Genomic DNA, 18,925 nt, shown 5'->3' on the forward strand with positions numbered 1-18,925 from the left:
GCAGGAACTGCGAGCGAGCCTCCTATTAAAAAAAGTGAATAATGTTACATTGTACCATGACCACACACAGAGAGAGGGGGAGGAATACACTGTAGGTAAGAAAACATAGCATTTGTTTTATTTTGCGGACTTCTCTAATTTTGCACTGATGGTTCCAACTCTTTGGCAATTTATTAAGTTAAGATTTATGTTGACTTAAAGCCAAATCAAGTCAGTTCAGTTCATTTCAGTTTGTTTTGTTATTGTACATTTTCTACCAGGGACAATTTTGCTACTAACTGCATATTACAAAGTCACATAATTTAAAGACTTTAATTAACAAGAGTCTAGCACCTCTGTGAAGATGTAATGAGGCACTGCACTGCTTTGAGCTAAATGTTAATGTCAGCATGCTAATATGCATGCTGATGTTTCTCATGTTTTTTTTTTTTTTAAACATTTACTAAACAAAAAGTACAGCTGAGGATAAAGAGACATTAGTTTATCAATCTGTCCAAAAGTTGTTGAGACATTTCACTAAAAACTACAAATCACAACCTCATAGTGGTAGGAGTAGGATTCATCTTCTGGGGATCATGAATATACATATTTCATAGCAATCTATCCAGCAGTTGGTGAAATATTTCAGTCTGGACAAAAACGCTAGCATGGCTAAAAACAACAGCACCAGTTGACAACAGGGTAATACACGTTGGGCTGGACTTATCACTGAGAGCAAAACATGTTTTTTCTCTTGAGTGTATCGTGTCATTGTGATTCAAGGCCCTTGTTTCAAGGTATCACGGATCTCAACACACTGTGAGCAAATATCATCCCTAAAACCTTTCATCCAGAGCACTTCACAACCCCCGTGGAGCTGACCCTCTGACCTATCAGTGACAGCAACACACAGTAACATTCAGCAATCCAAAAAAATCTGCCCATCTCTCGTACTTGAGTTTGGTGCTGGCGGAGCGTTGGGACTCAGTGTTATGGTTAGTTCTAATCTCTTTTCTGTCCTCTGCCCTGCTCCCTCTCATCTCTGCCCTATACCCACTCAACCTCTTGTATGGATTAGTGGAACGATCCCAGAAACTGATTCCCAATCTCCCCTCTGTGGATGTCCGACATTCCCTTTTTCTCCTCTTGCTGCCCTAAGGGCACAGATATAGAGGGATAACACATGTCAGAGGAATACAGTAACCCTGCCTTGATGCTCTTTGCTGACATTTAAATCAGCGGAGTCAGGCCGGAAAGAAAACAACAAAGAACATTCAATGCCAATGATTTACAGAACACAATGACACCAGAGTTTTAATGAAGTCATTTAATGTCTCAGAAACATCATAGCTATCTAGCATGGTAGTGGTGAGACTGGTCAAACACAGGAGACAAATGAAATATACAAAATAAGAAGATTCATTCATGTCAGAAAAAAAGCAGAGAAGATTATAATAATGCAAAAGATAAAAGTACAGTAAATGATTAAGAAGCATAAACAGCATTGTATCCTATTACTGCTACTTTTATTGGATAAACCCCTGAGTTTGAAAAAAAAAGAAGCAGAAACCAGAAAAATACAAACAGAAAAAAAATAAAAAGTTGGCAGTTTTCTAGAAATTAAGAAAGAGAGAGATTCTGTTGGGTGGAGCGTCTGTGTAACAACACATTGCTGATACCAGACATGATTGCATTTTTGCGTTTTAATATTTACAAAAGAACGACAAAAAAGTATATTAGCAATATCCATGTCAGCTGAAGACATAATATTAATGATGATAGTAATAATACTGATAATAATATCAACTTCAAAACAAATTACCACAATTTTTACTTTAACGAATCCACAATTTTTTAAAGAAACATAGTAATGTTTAAGTCTAATACAAAAAAAGAAATCAAACGATACATCAAACACATATAGTGGTACCCATCACATCTTTACAGGTTGGAATTGAGAGAGGCACCGAACTCTCTGTGCAAAGGGGGGCTGCGTGGCGGCCCAGTCCCTTCCCTTTCTCTGGTGCAGTCTTCTCTCCCATCAAATACCTTACTGGAGCAGTTTATCAGCAAAAAAAAAAAAAAAAGTTTATTATAAAGTCATTTGTAGATTCAAGAACTGCTTCAACAATCAGTCAACCGCTAACCTCATGCAAACACTGTGAGATGGAGTGGGGGGAAAAGTACTCGGCTGCCAATAGCCACAATGCGACCATTGTTGCCCAAATTGTCTGGAGTTGATCCTATTAAACTAACAATGTATGAGCCATTCTGCTAATGATTTCAACCATGCTCAAAGGCAACAGGTTTGTACTGCAGTCACTTCAGTGACTAACTCTACCCCCTCCGCTTGTATCACACACAGGCTGCAGAGGGTCAGTATCACACAAGGCTACTGGGAATCATCAGCTTGTCTGCTATACAGTTTTTACGTGAACTAGTGGCCACCCTGTAAAGACATCTCTTAGGTGTCTTATTTAGGGGAATTGAAATGTTTGGCTCAAAGCTTTTTGAGTCAGTTCGCTGATGAAAAGCAGCTTTATAAAAGAAACACATGACATCAAATACAAGACATGTCTAGAAGGAAGAAATTAAACTTGGGCTCTCGTCAGTTATTCTACACTTTAATCAATTTAAAGGCTGTCTATATTAGTGATGCAAATAACTTATAGGTTACAGAAAGTACAACTGTTGTTGTGCTGTGGCAATAAAAAAAAAGAAGCACTGTTTCAAATTTGATACAAGTAAAGGCCAGTTAAAAAGTTTCTGAATTATGCTCTATCAATCGAACCAAATGTACAAAATGCGTATTAATTAACTATTGAGTCAGCAATTGATTTAATGCATTCAACATGTGCCAAGTGGCCTCCTTTGTTTTCTCTTGTACTGTATTTAAATCACAACTATTTCAATCTTCTGATCCACTGAGCTGCAGCATTAAAGCTGCTGTTCTTTCTCACTCATGTGATCTTATTGCACAGATATTGCCATATTGTTTTCCTCGGCCATTTCTCGATTTCAAGCCTGATTTTTAGAAATACTATACTTTCATCTCTTTGTTACAATCACCAAGCCAAGCATCAACAGATCAGTTTACTTCCACACATATTTTTTCTGAAACAACAAATATGAAGAGATTATTTCATGTCATTAGTTCTTAAACTGATATGATTAATTTATTTGTGTGTCCCAAGTTCTCTTCCTTCTTCTAAAACACACCAAAAATAATTTGGGTTATTCAACCCACTTTGATTCGATTCCTCACATCCTCCCCAACCCCTTCCCTCCCGACCCCCCACTTCTTGATATTTACAAGACCTGGAACTTCCAGGAGTTCTGGTCTTTGTAGTCCAGACAGTCAGTGGCATTGAAATTGAGCTTCCAGGCAGCTTGGTCCTTGTAGTCTAGACAGTCGACAGCTCCGAAGCCCAGCGAGGCAGCTGTGTAGCCTTGGGAGGAGAGCGAGGCAGGGGACTGGCTGAGGGGTCCACCCATCGAGGAGGCTGTGATGGGGCTCAGGGCGCCTCCAGTTCCTGACAGCTGCGGGTGCATGGGTGACAGGTAGGAGCTACAGTCCAGGCCAGTGAAGTAGGACGAGGAGCCTGCATAGCTCTGGCTGTAGGCTGGGGCCTGGGTGTAGGTCATGGGGTAGGTGGTGGTGCGCTGCATGCAGGGGGTGGTGGAGGCAGACAGGGGGTCTGGCAGAGGAGAGATGGAGGCTGGGCTCCAGATGGACACCGTGGCGCTAGCAGAGCTGGAACTGGGGGTGATGGCGGTGCCTGGAGGAGGGGGTGGAGGGCTGTAGGGTCCGTTGGTGGGGTTGGCACTGGCCTCAGCGTTGGCCTCACGAGCAGGAGATGCCTTCTTTTTAGGGGGCCGTGGTTTGGACTGGCCTGTGCTCTGCTGCTGCTGCTGGCGGCACTTGGCACGGCGATTCTTGAACCAGACCTGGAGGATGGCAGGGTTGCATCAAAGAGGTGTGAGGTTAATTATAAAGTCAGTACTTCATTATTAAATCAACTGGTGTAAAGTAAATGATCTAACTGGTAAAGGAAAACAATATTTTGAACTATTTCCCTTTCCCTATCTCTCTTCTTTTCCCCTTTGCTCTCTCTCTCTGTCTCTCTCTTTCACATGCACAGACATTTCTTTCTAAAATCACAGCTATACAATAGAATTAAATAAAAATAGTAATATACTAACACAATAATCTGTATAATAGTTTGCAATCTGTTACCTGGACTCGGGACTCGGGCAGGTTGATCTTGAGGGCCACCTCCTCTCTCATGAAGATGTCTGGGTAGCGAGTTTTGGCAAACAGAGCTTCCAGGATATCCAGCTGTGCACGCGTGAAGGTGGTGCGCTCCCGACGCTGCTTACGCGGGGTATCTACAAAGAAAAAAAACATTATTATAATAATTATTATTATTATGCTTGCATTGTTTTTTATGTTGGTATTAAAAAGATTCTTCATCAAAACTTCATTACCAAAAGGCCTACAGCTGTAAAGATCATTTATCTGTTGGTACAAACATTTAACACATATAAAAACCTTGCAAATTATTATATAATTTAACAGGCTGATAGATTGGAAATAGTACAATATTAAAATGTATAATACACTGTATTTACAGTAAAAGGTATTTTAATAAATAGCACCTCAAAATTAAATAAATGTAAATCTCAATGATTGCTTGTGAATCAAGTAAATTATTTAGTTATTTCTCTTGAGTTTGCAGCACACAAACAGGCCTTTTGTTATTTCTTCACTTCACCTCAGTTCTACTTTTTATTAATTACAACTACAACATATTTTTTTATAGATATTACTCTTTAGAACAGGTCTTTCAAAATAAGATGAAGTTAAATAAATTTTAGTGGATAATTTTCATCAGCCCTTGCTGATGTCTAGTGTAATATACAAGAGGACATGTGATGCTGAGTTAAATAATGTCTGTAAATGATTGATGTATTTTTATTGATTCGATTAAAATTAAAATAAAAGGTCTTATAATTTTCATATTTTATAATAAAATCTGTTTGAAACTAAACATACAAAGTGAAGAAACGAAAGTGACTTCATATCATAGATTTTGAATTTTAAAAGTGGCCTTAAAACATCAATTTAATGTGAGACAAAAAGGCCAAACAGGCCTTCTGTCATCACTGCCACACTTCGGCATCATCATTCAAACTCTCCTCTCAAGGATGACAGATGCTGATCAGGCCATGTAACCCAACCAAACAATATAAGAAGTGTTCATTCATGAAAAGAAACATTATGGCATAAAATAAAACACAATGAGCATCCCTTTGTAAATAGGTTACATGTTAAGAGCAACAGATTGGAGTCTGTTTTGATGTTAAGTCTGTGTGAGAACAGGCTGCGTCTGCATTCACACACATTTTTTATTGTTTTTTGACTCTATAATCCGCTGAATTTATAGGTCAAGTGAACACATGTTCTGATGACTGAAGAATCACAGACATCTATTCATACAGTACTCATGAAGCAGAAATTAACTGATGAATTTAAAGAGAAGAGATACAATTAAATTCGTTCCCTTTTCAATGACCAGTTTAAGCAAATAAAAATAATTTCATTTTCTGTGAATTCTTCCAAGTCCTGAATTTCAAAATTAACTTTTTTTAACGTGAAACAACAATGACAGTACATGTATGACTTTATATAAAACCCACACAGTCAGGAGTCAGAAAGCTATTACTTACTGGGATATCCAACGGCGGCGGAGTGGAGCAGATCCATGCCCGGGCCGGACAGCGTTAACCCGTTCACGGCGTAATGGGGTTGCTTAATGTAGGACATCATGCCTCCTGCCGGCTTTAAAACACTCCCTCACTCCCTCACTCTCTCTCTTCTTCTCTCAGACCGGGGGCCGGGTCTCCTAGCTAGTCTCCAGGGGGTGTCTCTCTCTCTCTCTCTCTCTCTCTCTCTCTCTCTTTCTCTCTCTCTCTCTCTCTCTCTCTCTCTCTCTCTCTCTATCCGGTTTTTTTTTCTGTCACTCCCTCCCTCTCAGTTTTTCTTATACCCTGAGTTGTTTGTCACAAAGTTGTTGTTTTTTATTTTTCCTTGTTGTCTCTTTCCTTCACGATCTTTGTCGGCTGTTCTGACTATCGAGCCAGACACCTGCGGTTCTATTAACTGCACAAGTGACGGCAGTGCGCCTACACACCTGTTTTAACCTGACGCGTAAAACCACAGCAGCCTTAGAGCCCGGGAGTGTATTTTACGCTTCCTCTGTACAGTTAAGAAAGACAACAACAACTTGACATAAGTCTATGAATTAAGACACTAGATGAAAAGACGATAAAAGCTAATTAAACGACACCCTGCGATGTTGTTTCTCCATCCAAGTCGTGCGTAATTGCGGTGCGCACCGACGTCGCCAGGCGAAAAGTGCCAAAAGCAGCAGTTCCACAAGAGTTCGGTCGTCTGCGGTCTGATGGGTTCTGAGAAGTGTAAGGGCCCCTGGTGGTCCCTGGTTCCTCAGGAGAGGATGTGGATATGCAGGATGGACAAATGAGGCGAGCAAGAAGAGGCTGGCTAATTAGAAGTAACTTCTTACCCAAGTAGACACCCAGAGCCCTCCCTCTCTCTCTCTCTCTCTCTCTCTCTCTCTCTCTCTCTCTCTCTCTCTCTCTCTCTCTCTCTTTTCCTCTCTCTCTCTTTCTCGGACGCGCTCACGCAAACGCGCGCGCACACATACACATATTATCTTTATATGTTCATGTTGGGTCTGTGGTGCCAAATATATGTTTACGATGAGTATCGTAAAATTGTGCATTTTTGTTGAGTTTCACAGTTTATTTTATGTCTTATTTGTTAAAACGTCTGTAATGCAACTTTTTGTCATTGCAGCAGCAGAAACTTATTCATATGTAGCCACTATGAAATGATTACAGATTTATTTAATATTTAAGACGAAATCATCAAAAAAAAATATGCACAAATTTATGAAACAGTATAAAACTTTGTTCGGTTCATATTGGAAAGGCACTTGACGACCATAAACAGGACGGTGAATAAGAGATAAATTGCACCCAAATGAACCTGATGACCGTCTTATGCTTTTCATATTGTCCTGATTGTTATGAGCCATTTTCAAAATTGGCCTCCTACAATAATCGGGCGACTCTGCCGGAGTGTGGAGGCAGAGGTAGAGCAACCGAGAGGCGGAGAAGGCCGTACAGGCCGGATTAAAAGCAGCACAAAGACCGCGTTGTTCTGCTATTAAATCCCCTTCTGATCCCCAACATGCTCCCTCCGGCCCATTCATCCATTCATCCACCGGTCAATAATAATAATAATAATAATAAATAGCCTAATAGTAATAGGAGATATATCTTATGTTTATTGTTATTATCAAGTGGGTTTCGTTTTCCATCTTATTTACATTTACATGTTTTTATGTTCATTTTATCTTTTTTGAAGCACTTGGTGCGTGTAATTTGTTTTGTTGTAAAGCACTTTGAGCTGCATTTTTTGTATGAAAGGTGTGATACAAATAAAGTAATAATAATAATAATAATAATAATAATAATAATAATAATAACATAACATAACATAACATAACATAACATAACAATAATAAAATATTGCTCGTCTGCTGATTTATGTAATTTCTTGGTACAGCCTACATTCATAATGCATTAATACGCTATTTGATATCAAACTTATGTAGCTAACAAGTTATTTAGGGGTAAATCATTTATTATGTTACGTTTTGAAAATCTACCTGAAATGAAACAGGCAACAAGTCAGCCAATACACACCAAAAATAAAATGTAAAATAAGCGGTGAACTTATTTTAGGAAAGAACATTAGGTTATATTTGTTAGGCTATCTATAGTTTATTATAGGCTTTAGCCCATAAATATAGCCTCGTTTGCAACGTAGACTACAGCTCTATAGGACAGTTGAGGAGAGGTGTAACTGCGAGTGATTTAGTTTTGCCGTCTTGTTATTTCTGCAAAGTATTATCTCAGAGGCCTCGAGGTTTTTTGTCAGACAGCGTGTGTTTTCAGACTCTTCTCTCTCGGCTGGTTTGGTCTGTGCCATCCTCTGCGGCGAGACAATTTCACAGTGTCCAAAGCCGATTCTCTGCGCTTGTTAATTGAATCGGATTTCTTATAGTTTAAAATCCACACACACACACACACGCGCGCACGCATACACACACACACATAGACCCATGTAGCTACAGCCCAAACTGTATAAGGGGTTTATCTAGCTCTGTAAAGCCAAAGCGGAGATATAAAGACACACACAGAGCGACAGAGAGACTTTACCGGCGTGTTTGAACGTTTCTGATTCTCAAATAAAATGTCTTCACCTGCTGAGGTGAGTGTGTGTAGCTGTTTCAGTGTAGGAGGCCTGTGTGTGTGTGTGTGTGTGTGTTGCTGTAGACGTTTGGATACACTCTGTCTCCAGTGGACGCCTCACCTGCTTCACATCCAGGTACGCTTTGTTTGTTTGTTGTCTTTTGCGGTTTTGTTGTTGTTGTTGTTGTTGCGTTAAACTAGTGCCAGCAGGACAGGTAGCAGAGTCCAGCGACAATAATGTCTGCAAACCTCCGAGTGACAGAAAGAAAAAAAAACGGCGGGAATAGAAAGAGACCTCAGATATGCCTCAGAGCGCGCGCAACACTGTTGTGCACGCGCACTCTTCACGCTCCTGCTCCCCGCTTCTTCTGTTGAGTTGAAGATGTTTCCTCTACAGGCTATTTAAACGTACATGTTCATGAAATTTGCAATTGTAATTGACCGTTTTATACAATTTTAATTCAGTGGATCAAAAACTACAACTAATCAACTGTGTTTTTAACTTTTATAATAAACGGCTTTTAAGTTGTTTTTTGTTAGCATTAGCTTCTGTGGAAGACACGAAGACACAATAAGATAATGATAGGGACAAGCTGTAATCAGTGAAGTTAGCTTAATCAATAACCAATCAATTAAAATAGCATGGGAAAATTCCACTAAATTAATTTTGGATAGACATGAGGCCTTCATGGTGTTTGTTTATGCCAGTTAACAATTTTCCATTTATTTCAATATGTGTGTCTTGCTACACTTGCTCAGTTGTTACATTGTAGGATAAGAATAAGACCCTGTAGATTTTCAGTAGGACTAATTGCCCAATCACTTGTAATTAAAGTGATTAATAATGGATTTTGGGATAGGCCCACTGTGCAAATATCATAGTAAATTACACTCTAAATTCCTATATTAATAGTGTAGTCACACTCCATGTACAATAAGCACATAACACACACACACTGTAAGTTTCTATGGGGATGATATAAAACAGAGATTTTCTCATAACATCTGTGGTTTGTATCACCTGCAGTAGATGATCAAAATATTACCAGCAACTCTGCAAATATGTTTTTTTTTCATGGGTTAAGGAAGTAGTTTGTTTACCATGAAATGAGCAAATTAGTTGTCTTGTTTATTCAGTTTTTGGTAATTTAGTTTGAAATTTCTAATCTTGTTGTTTCTTTTTAATATAGGTATACACATGATTACATAGGCAATACATGCCTGATAAGTACTATATATTAATGCTCTTTAAGATGAAGACAATGTATTTTATTGTTGCATGACATGTGATGTTGTCTGGGTTGTTTGTGTTGAAATCACTCTGTGATGAAGGACTGCTGGTAGTTTGGACGCACTAGGACCCAGAGCTGAAGCAAATTAAGGACAACCAGCACATAAGAGGCTTAGTACATCTAATCTATACTCCTACACACACACGGACACACACAGACACACACACAGCATTTCATAAACATCCCATTTTGAAACAAGCACGCATACACGTCCCAAAGGCAAACACAGCCATTGTATTTTCATTTAGTTTTCATTTTCTCCAAACTCTTTTATTCCCCTTGCTGACCTTAACTTCCATCCCACTTTGTTGGGGAACATTTGCCCATATGCTCTGTTATTTCTCTCATGCAATTTCATTAGCAAACATGTATCCACGCATCCTGCAATGAACTAAGAGGCCAAGAGCAAACTCATTCATTCTAGACAATTACAGTAAAAAAGGAAGAAAAAAAAACCCTCTTTGTGATCAGTGCAAGCCTGCATATCTGTGTGATACTGGATGTTTCATCTGTTTCTTTTAATAAATTGTCCAACCACTGCAAAAGAACAAATAATGAAAAAGGATTTAAATTTAGAATTGAAAGTAAATTTGAGTGACTCATGGCCTCCACAGTCATCATTCTCCTGAGTATTTCCAGCCTTCTCACAAAATGAAATGGGCCTTGTTTTTTCTTTTTCTATTGTGTTTTACAGAAATTTAAGAACAATGAAAACAATTTTTATAGCATCTTTTCATGCTGGTAGATCAGCCTTTGTTGTCTGTATCTGATGCAACTTCTTTGTGTGTGTGTGTGTGTGTGTGATGTTTGTGACAGTGAAAACATGTAAAGAGGAAAGATTACGAATCATTTACATCCATATGTCCATTACTGAGCAATTTATGGCATGGCATAGACCATAAACCATCACGTCCCAAAAGACCCAAAACATACACACACACACACAAACCCTGCACAAAAACACACACACACACTTTTCCAGCTGTTAAGTACCTCTGACATCATGTTGTTCGATACACACAGCGTATTTTTTGTATGTCTATGTGCACACTGTGTGCTTATAGTGTTTTGTGTGTGTGACAGTTACACACTCACACATACACATACACACACACACACACACACACGCACAGAGTTCAGCCGATTTATCATAATATGCTTTATCTGAAAAGTAAGTATCTTACCTCGGGATAAAGGGAGGAAAGAGGGGTTTGTGGCCAGATTGACAGAGGAAGGGTGGATGGAGAGAGCCTAGCGCTCGCTGCACAGGGACAGAGAGCAGGACCTTCAGTTCTGTGGCTGGATCGATCACTATTGATAAGGTAATTGAGCATTATGGGACGGGGAAGGAGTGGCGTTGATAGAGAGGGCCGCAGTGGCGTGTGTGTGTGTGTGTGTGTGATGGAGGGCTGAGAGACAGATAGACCAGGAGGAAGACGTGTGGCGTTTGTTGTGAGGCATTGGTGGTGGAGGTTGAAATTCTTACTGGTGGAAACTGGGCGGAAAGTTACAGGCAGGGTGGGGTAGAAGGAAGGAAGAGTAGAGGAGCATGATGATAAAACAGGGCAGAAATAAGTGGAAGAAGAGAGAGAGAGAGAGAGAGGCAGATGGGGAAGGGGGGGTATGGGAGGGGCGTTGGGGCAGACCTATAGTCTGAGTCTTCTGAGGGTCTTGCTGTCACTGTTCTGTTGCTTCTGTTTTAGAATATTTTTTAAGATAAAATATTCAGCTGCTGTCATTTTGCAATTGAATTTGGTTTTATTCTGTGATTTTAAAATATATTTTTTTATATTACTGCTGCTGCCTGTGTATACATATATATGGAAATACTGGCATGTGTGTGTGTGTCAATGTGTGATATTGAGGTCAGTGTGTGTTAACTCCTCATTAAAGTGATGTGAGGATTACTCTGCGTGAGTCCGGGCCAGACCATGTGTCTCTCTGCACAGCACTCCTCTTCCATCCAACAATGGGCCATATGAAATGAAGGCCCCATTCTGCTCACAGGTTACATTAAATGGACCTGCTGTTAGAGCACCATTACATGCCATTAGTCTATCTAAAGGGAATATATGTGCAAGAGCACGTGTGTGTGTCCATTTAGTAGGATTTGGGTTGACAGCAGTCTGTCATGGGTCTAGGCTAAAGATAAACTCAGGCTGTGGATGCTTACATCATGATGAACTACATAAGCATACAGTATACATGTATATAACCTACAGGGTTATATATAGTTATATTTATTGCTTCTGTAGACACAGAAACTAGATTGTCTATTTAGTTTACTGGCACTTAACTCCACCATTAAAGCCTTAATTACATTTTAATGTCATTCACCAATGTTAAACATTAGCTGTGTGCAATTTCACATCAACTAAATATTGTTATATATCACTTCTATTATTATATATGTTAAATATACACAGAAACTAAAAAGCATTGATCAGTAGAGAGAGATGCACTGCCAGGTTTTGCACAAATAACTCAATGTGTTGTAAGATCCACCATCCTACAGAGGGGAAAGTTACATAGTTTTGATGATATTTTTTTAGTTGTGTGTTTTTATAGTTCTAAAATTAATCCTCCTTGATGACAACATAAGAAATCAACCATTTGAAGTTCACACAGAGAAAAATCATCCTTCTTAAATTATATCTAGGGAACAAAACCCCAATCTAAAATGCAATCGTGTTAACTTTTTCATAGATGTTTGTTCTGCACACTTTAATATCCATAAGTGGTGACTTTCTAACTTTTATCAACTCAAAGTAAAGATTTAACTTCAAGTTTGCAGCAGGAGTGTGCAGCTTTTATGGGTTGCCAGAAGGATGAACAATTATTTTAGTGATCATCTTAAGAATAGCCTGTAATCATTAGTTATTTCCAAGGCTGAGGGGTTTGAAAGATGTGTTGAGAAAACAAATTTGTCCTTACTTATCTTGCTTAAAGTCTCTATTTTTAGTCATAAAGCCACAGCGTCTGTAAACGTTATGCTGGTTGTGTGTGTTCATTCTCCAGCCTCTGCATGGTCCTGGTTGCAGACATAGTGTGTGTGTGACAGAAGAGCGTGTGTCAGTGTCATCATGGTGTATCTGTAAATAATGTCTGTCCAGCATCTTGATCAATTTCCCAGACTGCAGACCCCCTGCGGCATACATGTGTGTGTCCTGCTGTCTTCTGAGGGTAGACAGATCTCTAATCCACTGCAGACAGCAGCAGGTGGGGTCTGTACATTCTGTGTGTGTATGTGTAAGAGTGTGCGCGCCCATGTGTGTGTGTGTTAACTGTCATCATTTAGCCCCCTCCTTGACCAGTGTCTGGGGTTTTAGCAAGTTAACACCTGTTCTCATACTCATACACTTGTAATAAGATGAGTAATTTCAGTTGCATTTGCATACGCAGACGATTATCAAACCACTTAAAAATGTTTCATTTCCATAACTGAAAACCAGAAGGTGTTTTGCAATTAATACTTCTATGAAAAGCAACCACTGACTGTAATAAAAAGCAGGTTCATGGCCATTTTGAGTTGCACACACATTATGTAGAGCAGCAGTTTTACACAAATATGGATTATTAATGAAGCAATTTTTCTTTCTAGTGATGTGAGCTTCTTATTAACTCAACATTCATGTTATTGTAATTCATTAAAATTCATTGTTTTTTAAAATGACTGTGTTTCATTAAAACAAATTAAAATATATTTTCGCTTATGTGCTTCACAACAGTTTGTGTATTTGTGTATTACATTAATAATTAATTCTGTTTTAAAATAATGTAATTTATTGAACAGATCAGATGATACATCACTCAGCAGAGAAAGAAGTTATTCTTCATTTAGGCAGATGGTTTTATGGCCAACATGCAACACACACACACACACACACACACACACACACACACACACATACACACACACATAGTCTTCAACTTGATAAAACAAAGCTCATATGTGCATTCATGCGTAGTTTCATATGCACTGCCTTATGAAGGACTGTGTGTGTGTGTGTGTGTGTGTGTGTGTGTGTGTGTGTGTGTGTGTGTAAAACCCCTCTGGGCATGTGTTCTGGGAGCATGTGTGTGGTGGTGTGCTGGTGTGGTGGAGAAGGGGGACATTATTGTTGCGGGTGGAGGTGGGTGGGGTAAGTTTAAGTGCATGTGTGTGTGTGTGTGTGTGTGTGTAGCGTGGTACAGTAGCTTGCAACCAACCCCCCCACCCAACCCCAACCTGCACCCCCACCACCCCATATGGCAGTAGACAGCAGTAGTAATCATGGAAGTGGAGCAACAGGCCCTGAGCTTCACTAATCCTCAGCCACACTCCGACACGTGCCACACTGATGCATATACCCACCCTACACACACACACACACACACACACACACACATTCTGTGCAGACACACAACAAGCAAAGCAGCACACAAATGCATACACAATTGGATAGAATACAATAGAATACAATGTACATTATATTGTTTGCATCACTATGTAAATGTATAAAGGCCAGGTGGACCCACCACTGGTGCCTCCACAAACCCAGGATTAACATGCATCATTAAGAACACTGTGTCAAACATACACACACACACACACACACACACACACACAGACACACACACACACACACACATCTTGTAATTTGCAGACACTATCTAGCATGCAGGAGCCATAGTGCACCATCTCTCACTCTCAACTCTGCATGAGTCTTTTACATTGCATACAATTCATGTTTAATCTCTTTTCACAAAGCTATAGCGTGCTTGTTCATTTAAAACCTGAGCTATGCTGATAGAAAATCAGTGTTTTTTTAAATGACAAAAAGTACTTTACACACACAAACGCACATGTACTCGCACACACAAATAGAGTCACACACGCACTTGCTGCAACACGTACACACACAAAACCCTTTAAGTGTGACGCACAAGGAGACAGAGCTACAATGGTTCTCTTATTGTTAATTGGCCGTTTAATCCTGAGGAATGCGTCTGATTAGTACCCACCGGTGGGTCAGGATCTTGCTCAACACTCTCCTTCACAATGGACAGGCTGTAACAGAGATCTGGAAGCAAGCACACGCGCACACACTGCTCCACACACACACACACACACACACACACACACACACACGGGCAAAGGTGCGCACACACGCCATGAAACACACAATTGAGCATCGATGCATGTGTGTGCAAACATGCTGGGCCAAGGTGGCCTCACTTACCCCCTGCAGTGAAAAAAGTGACCACACATATACAGCAGTACACGCAGCATGCAACCCTGCTGTAGACAAGCTAAAGATGTAGAAAATGTGATTTGAAGGTTTGGATGGATTTTCAGGAGCCTACAATCACACTAAACATTTCTTTCTCTTGTGCATATGTCGTATCCATTGTTTGTCCTCCAGAGTCTTGTCAATCACTCCTTTGAGCGGCCGAAAGTCTCACCAGAAAGAAGCAAAGAATAATGTTTTTTGCATATCAGTATGAGAATCTAGTTAGCTTGCTAGCTCACTAACTAAAAGCAAAGAACATTTACAGTAAGAACACAGTCACACCATCTATTTGACTATGGTCATAACTGACTACAAGCTACATCACAGAGCTTTCCTACTTTGACAATAAAGTATTTCATATAGCTCTCTCAATTTTGGACTCTTCAAAGGCCTTCAATGTTAAGACCTTTTGCAATCAGTCAACGGTGCAAATTCATGACAAATTACACCAAAGTAAGTTACACTTATTTCTGTTGATTATAGTGATAACATATAAATGAGTTGTTTTCTGTGCAAAGTTTTGCGGTCATAGGTGCCACTGTGACTGGGCCTATTAGGGCTCAAATGTTTGTTTTGGGGTTGGGTGTGTGTTGAGACTTTGTGCATGCTACAGTGGTCTACATGCACCACAGAGTCCATTGTGCTTTAGTATATTTACAGTAGTGTGAAAAGGTTGAAACAAACTGAAGAGAATAGGAAGATTTTATGTTAAGGAGATGTTTCTGACCAGTAAGGGATGAGTAGAAGAAATAGACTAAGAGACAGAGATGGCCAGACTTGTAACAAGTATAGGTAGGGTCAGATGTGACAAGAGTCTACATGTGTGCACTTGAGTGTGTGTGTGTGTGTGTGTGTGTTCTGTAGGAGGTCCAGGCAGGCTGCATCACTGCTGACACACTGCTGCTGGTAAATCCAGCTTAGTGTGTCTAAAACAGGCCTACGAAATCTGCCACAGGGCCCCTAATGCTAGGGCCGCTGTCACCCTCAATCACTCACACACACCTAATCCCCACGCCGTGACCCAACACACACACACACACACACACACACATACAGCCTGACTACCCGATGCTCTGGGCCCATTCAGCTCGGCAGGCAGTCCCAGTACCAGGAGACACCAGCCACAGGGTCAACATTTCAGATTGGAGGAGGAAGAAAGGAGGGGGTGGGGGCGAGTTAGGAAAATGTTGTGTGCAGTACTACAAGGAGTTTTGGCAAGGAGGTAGTGAACAGGTGGAACAGGTGGTCAGATGGGGCAACAGCAGATAGAGGAGCAGAATAGTGGAAGAGGAGGAGGAAAGCTGAGGTGCATGGAGGTTGTGATGTGGGAAGGATAACAGGAGTGGTAAAGGAGAAGTGGTATCAATGGAGGGGTGATGAAGAACGTAGCCATGGGGGAGATAAAGGTGAGGGCTGTGAGGAGGGAAAGAAGTGCAAAAGAACCTAGAAATGCATACAGGTCTGGTAGTAGAGTAGGTATGATAAAGAGAAGAAGAGTAAGGGTTTTAACAGACAGTGTGTGAGACAAGTTAAACTGTGATAAAAGAGATAAAGTAACACATAAAGGCTGCAACTAATTCTCAATTGTTTGGTCTATAAATAGCGGAAAGATTGCCTCCACAATTTCCTAAAGTCCAAGGTGTCTTCTTAAAATAACTTGTTTTGTCTGTTCAATATTCCAAAACCTAAAGATATTCAATTTACTATTACTTAAGACAAGCAGCAAATCCTCACACTGGACAGGCTGGAATCAGGGAATCTTTGGCATTTTATTACTAAATGGTTGGCAGTATTACACAGCAAAATTATGTATATTGGAACACCATTCTTAGAGTGATCTACTACAGATACTCTATAATAAATTATCAGATAATCTGACCAATGTTAAAATCTCTAAAATCTGTTTTCCTCTGATGTTTGAGGAAGCCTGACAGTAAGGTCAAGGTCAAGAGTGTGGAAAGGCCTTTTTCATGAGAGATATTTTAACATGTCACAGTAGGAAAAGCACAATAAGTAGTCAAACTTAATTTAGCTGCTTCAGTTTCAGGTTCCTGGTACACTGTTGTGGTTTACTGGGACATTTGAGTAGAACTGAGCCATCGTCAATGTTACTAGTAACCCCTGTGGTTTTCCGACTACGACAAAAGTACTCCAGTGACATACCCAGTAAGGAAAAGGATAATTTAGCAGAGTATGGACAACATGCAGAACATACAACTTCATGACAGCATGCTGACATGGTGCACTAATTGCTGTGATGACAACAACACTGGATGATAGAGTTTGACCTGTCTGGCTCTTTAATTTCTGGGTGCATCTTTCATGTCTTTCTGTATTCATGCAAAGTGGATGTCTTTTGGTCCTAACAAAGGATCTCTTTTTTGTGTTCTCCCAGGTTATCATACACCTGCAGTGCCAGACATGAGGATGAAGATGAAGATGAAGCTTCAAGTCACTAGTTTGAGCACCAGCCTTCTTTCCAAATATTTCGCTTTGTATTAAAATGACTAGTTTACTTTAGCAAAACCTGCAAGCAAAGATACTAAGTACAAAGTAAATGTATGTTAACTCATGGTTATGCATCCATTATTGGCTTTACTGTATGTTGCAGTGCAACACTGTCATGGGATTGAAGTAGGCCAAAAGATTTCATATACTAGGATTTGTACCTTTACACACACACAGTTTTTATCTACAAGGACATGAGATGCTCTGGCCCGTAAGGTAAAAGTGGATGCAGAGAAGAATTAAGTTAAGAGGCCTATCAATGTAACTTAGGACGGTCTTGAACTAGTAGCTTTAAGGAGACTAGCGGGGCTTTTTGCTGCTCTCACTGAGAGTCAGCAATATAGGCCTCTCAGCCTAAATCCTAATTGTGTCTGCAAACAAACTGAGGATCCACTATCACACTATCCTTCTTCTCAGTCACAGAAGTATGGTATTGTGACTAGTCAAACGAGTCCATTTTTTTAATCTTAATGAGCCTACAATATTATTTTTATCTTTTATATTTGATATCTTACATTCTACCATGTCATGGATCACATACACATACTGTAAGTAATTGTTTAAGTCAAAACTAACTCTGCTCCCAGGTTGTTAATTCCAGATTCACCTCCACTGTCACAAATAGACAGAAAACTCGTATTCACTTAATGCTTCACACAATAGTGTTTGCATTTCAGGTAAGTAAGGATGGAAATGTGTTGGTTGATGTTGAACAGAGAATAATTTTGTAATGTTTTTACGTGTAATAAAGATCATTTTTGATGTAGTGTCAGTCCTATAGAACTAATAAAAGTCTATTAATCAACATAATTTTCCTAAAAAGTGTTACTTTGAAGAATAAAGTAAAAACAGACTCACATGGCTGCTGTCTGTCATTGTATATATTCATGTTTAAGTGTGAATATGTGTGTTTGTGTGCAGAAATGCCACATTCATGCAGACTGGCTGGTGACATTCAGTAATTGAATGGGTCACTGAGTGTGTCGCACACACACACACACACACACACACACACCCATACACACACACACACACACACACACTCACACACACACACACACACGACGCACACATAACAAGATGTCGTGCCAGGATTGGCTGTCTGATATACACATGCAATCTCCGAAGACTCGGAAGTGCAATTGTTTACAAGAGTCAAAATAGATTTCCCCAGAATAGAAAAGTACAAACAGAAACACTGAATTCTGTTATGAAATACTCAGAGGAAGTTAGAACCAGACACAACATTGCCATCTAGTGGTCATATGAAGTAGTTCAGTATAACCTGCAGTACTGTGGACAGTTTGGATGGACCTGAGGAGCCAGTAATGAAGATTTGCTACATGACTTTCTGCATGATATAGATTGATGCATTATTAAAAAAAAAACAAATTATAAATACTACTATTATTACTGCTAAAAAAGTGAACACATTGGCATTAGTGATACTGACTTCTCATGAAAATACTCTTCACTTAGTTGATGGCTCATGGATACATCTCCATATCAACAAAGATCTGATTTGTCGGA

The 18,925-nt window shown here is 39.8% G+C and overlaps 1 protein-coding gene across 1 annotated transcript; it reads right to left on the reverse strand.

Moving 5' to 3' along the window:
- Nucleotides 1-1,353: 1,353 nt before the first annotated feature.
- LOC121898844 (homeobox protein otx5-like) lies at nt 1,354-5,883 on the reverse strand. Its single transcript, XM_042414304.1, has 3 exons — nt 5,710-5,883; nt 4,217-4,368; nt 1,354-3,927 (listed from the first exon to the last, which is right to left on the reverse strand). Exons 1-3 carry the CDS (start codon nt 5,807-5,809, stop codon nt 3,289-3,291), a joined length of 891 nt encoding a protein of 296 aa, XP_042270238.1. The 5' UTR covers nt 5,810-5,883; the 3' UTR covers nt 1,354-3,288.
- Between the last annotated feature and the right edge of the window lie 13,042 nt (nt 5,884-18,925).

The sequence above is a fragment of the Thunnus maccoyii genome, chromosome 6 (genome assembly GCF_910596095.1).
Source record: "Thunnus maccoyii chromosome 6, fThuMac1.1, whole genome shotgun sequence".
In the NCBI taxonomy this organism is placed as follows: Eukaryota; Metazoa; Chordata; class Actinopteri; order Scombriformes; family Scombridae; genus Thunnus; species Thunnus maccoyii.

Coding starts and splice junctions, on each gene's coding strand:
- LOC121898844 (XM_042414304.1), bottom strand. CDS start 5,809: ATGATGTCCTACATTAAGCAACCCCATTACGCCGTGAACGGGTTAACG. Junction 4,369..5,709: donor CGCCGCCGTTGGATATCCCA/GTAAGTAATAGC, acceptor TTTTCTTTGTAG/ATACCCCGCGTAAGCAGCGT. Junction 3,928..4,216: donor TGCCCGAGTCCCGAGTCCAG/GTAACAGATTGC, acceptor GCCATCCTCCAG/GTCTGGTTCAAGAATCGCCG.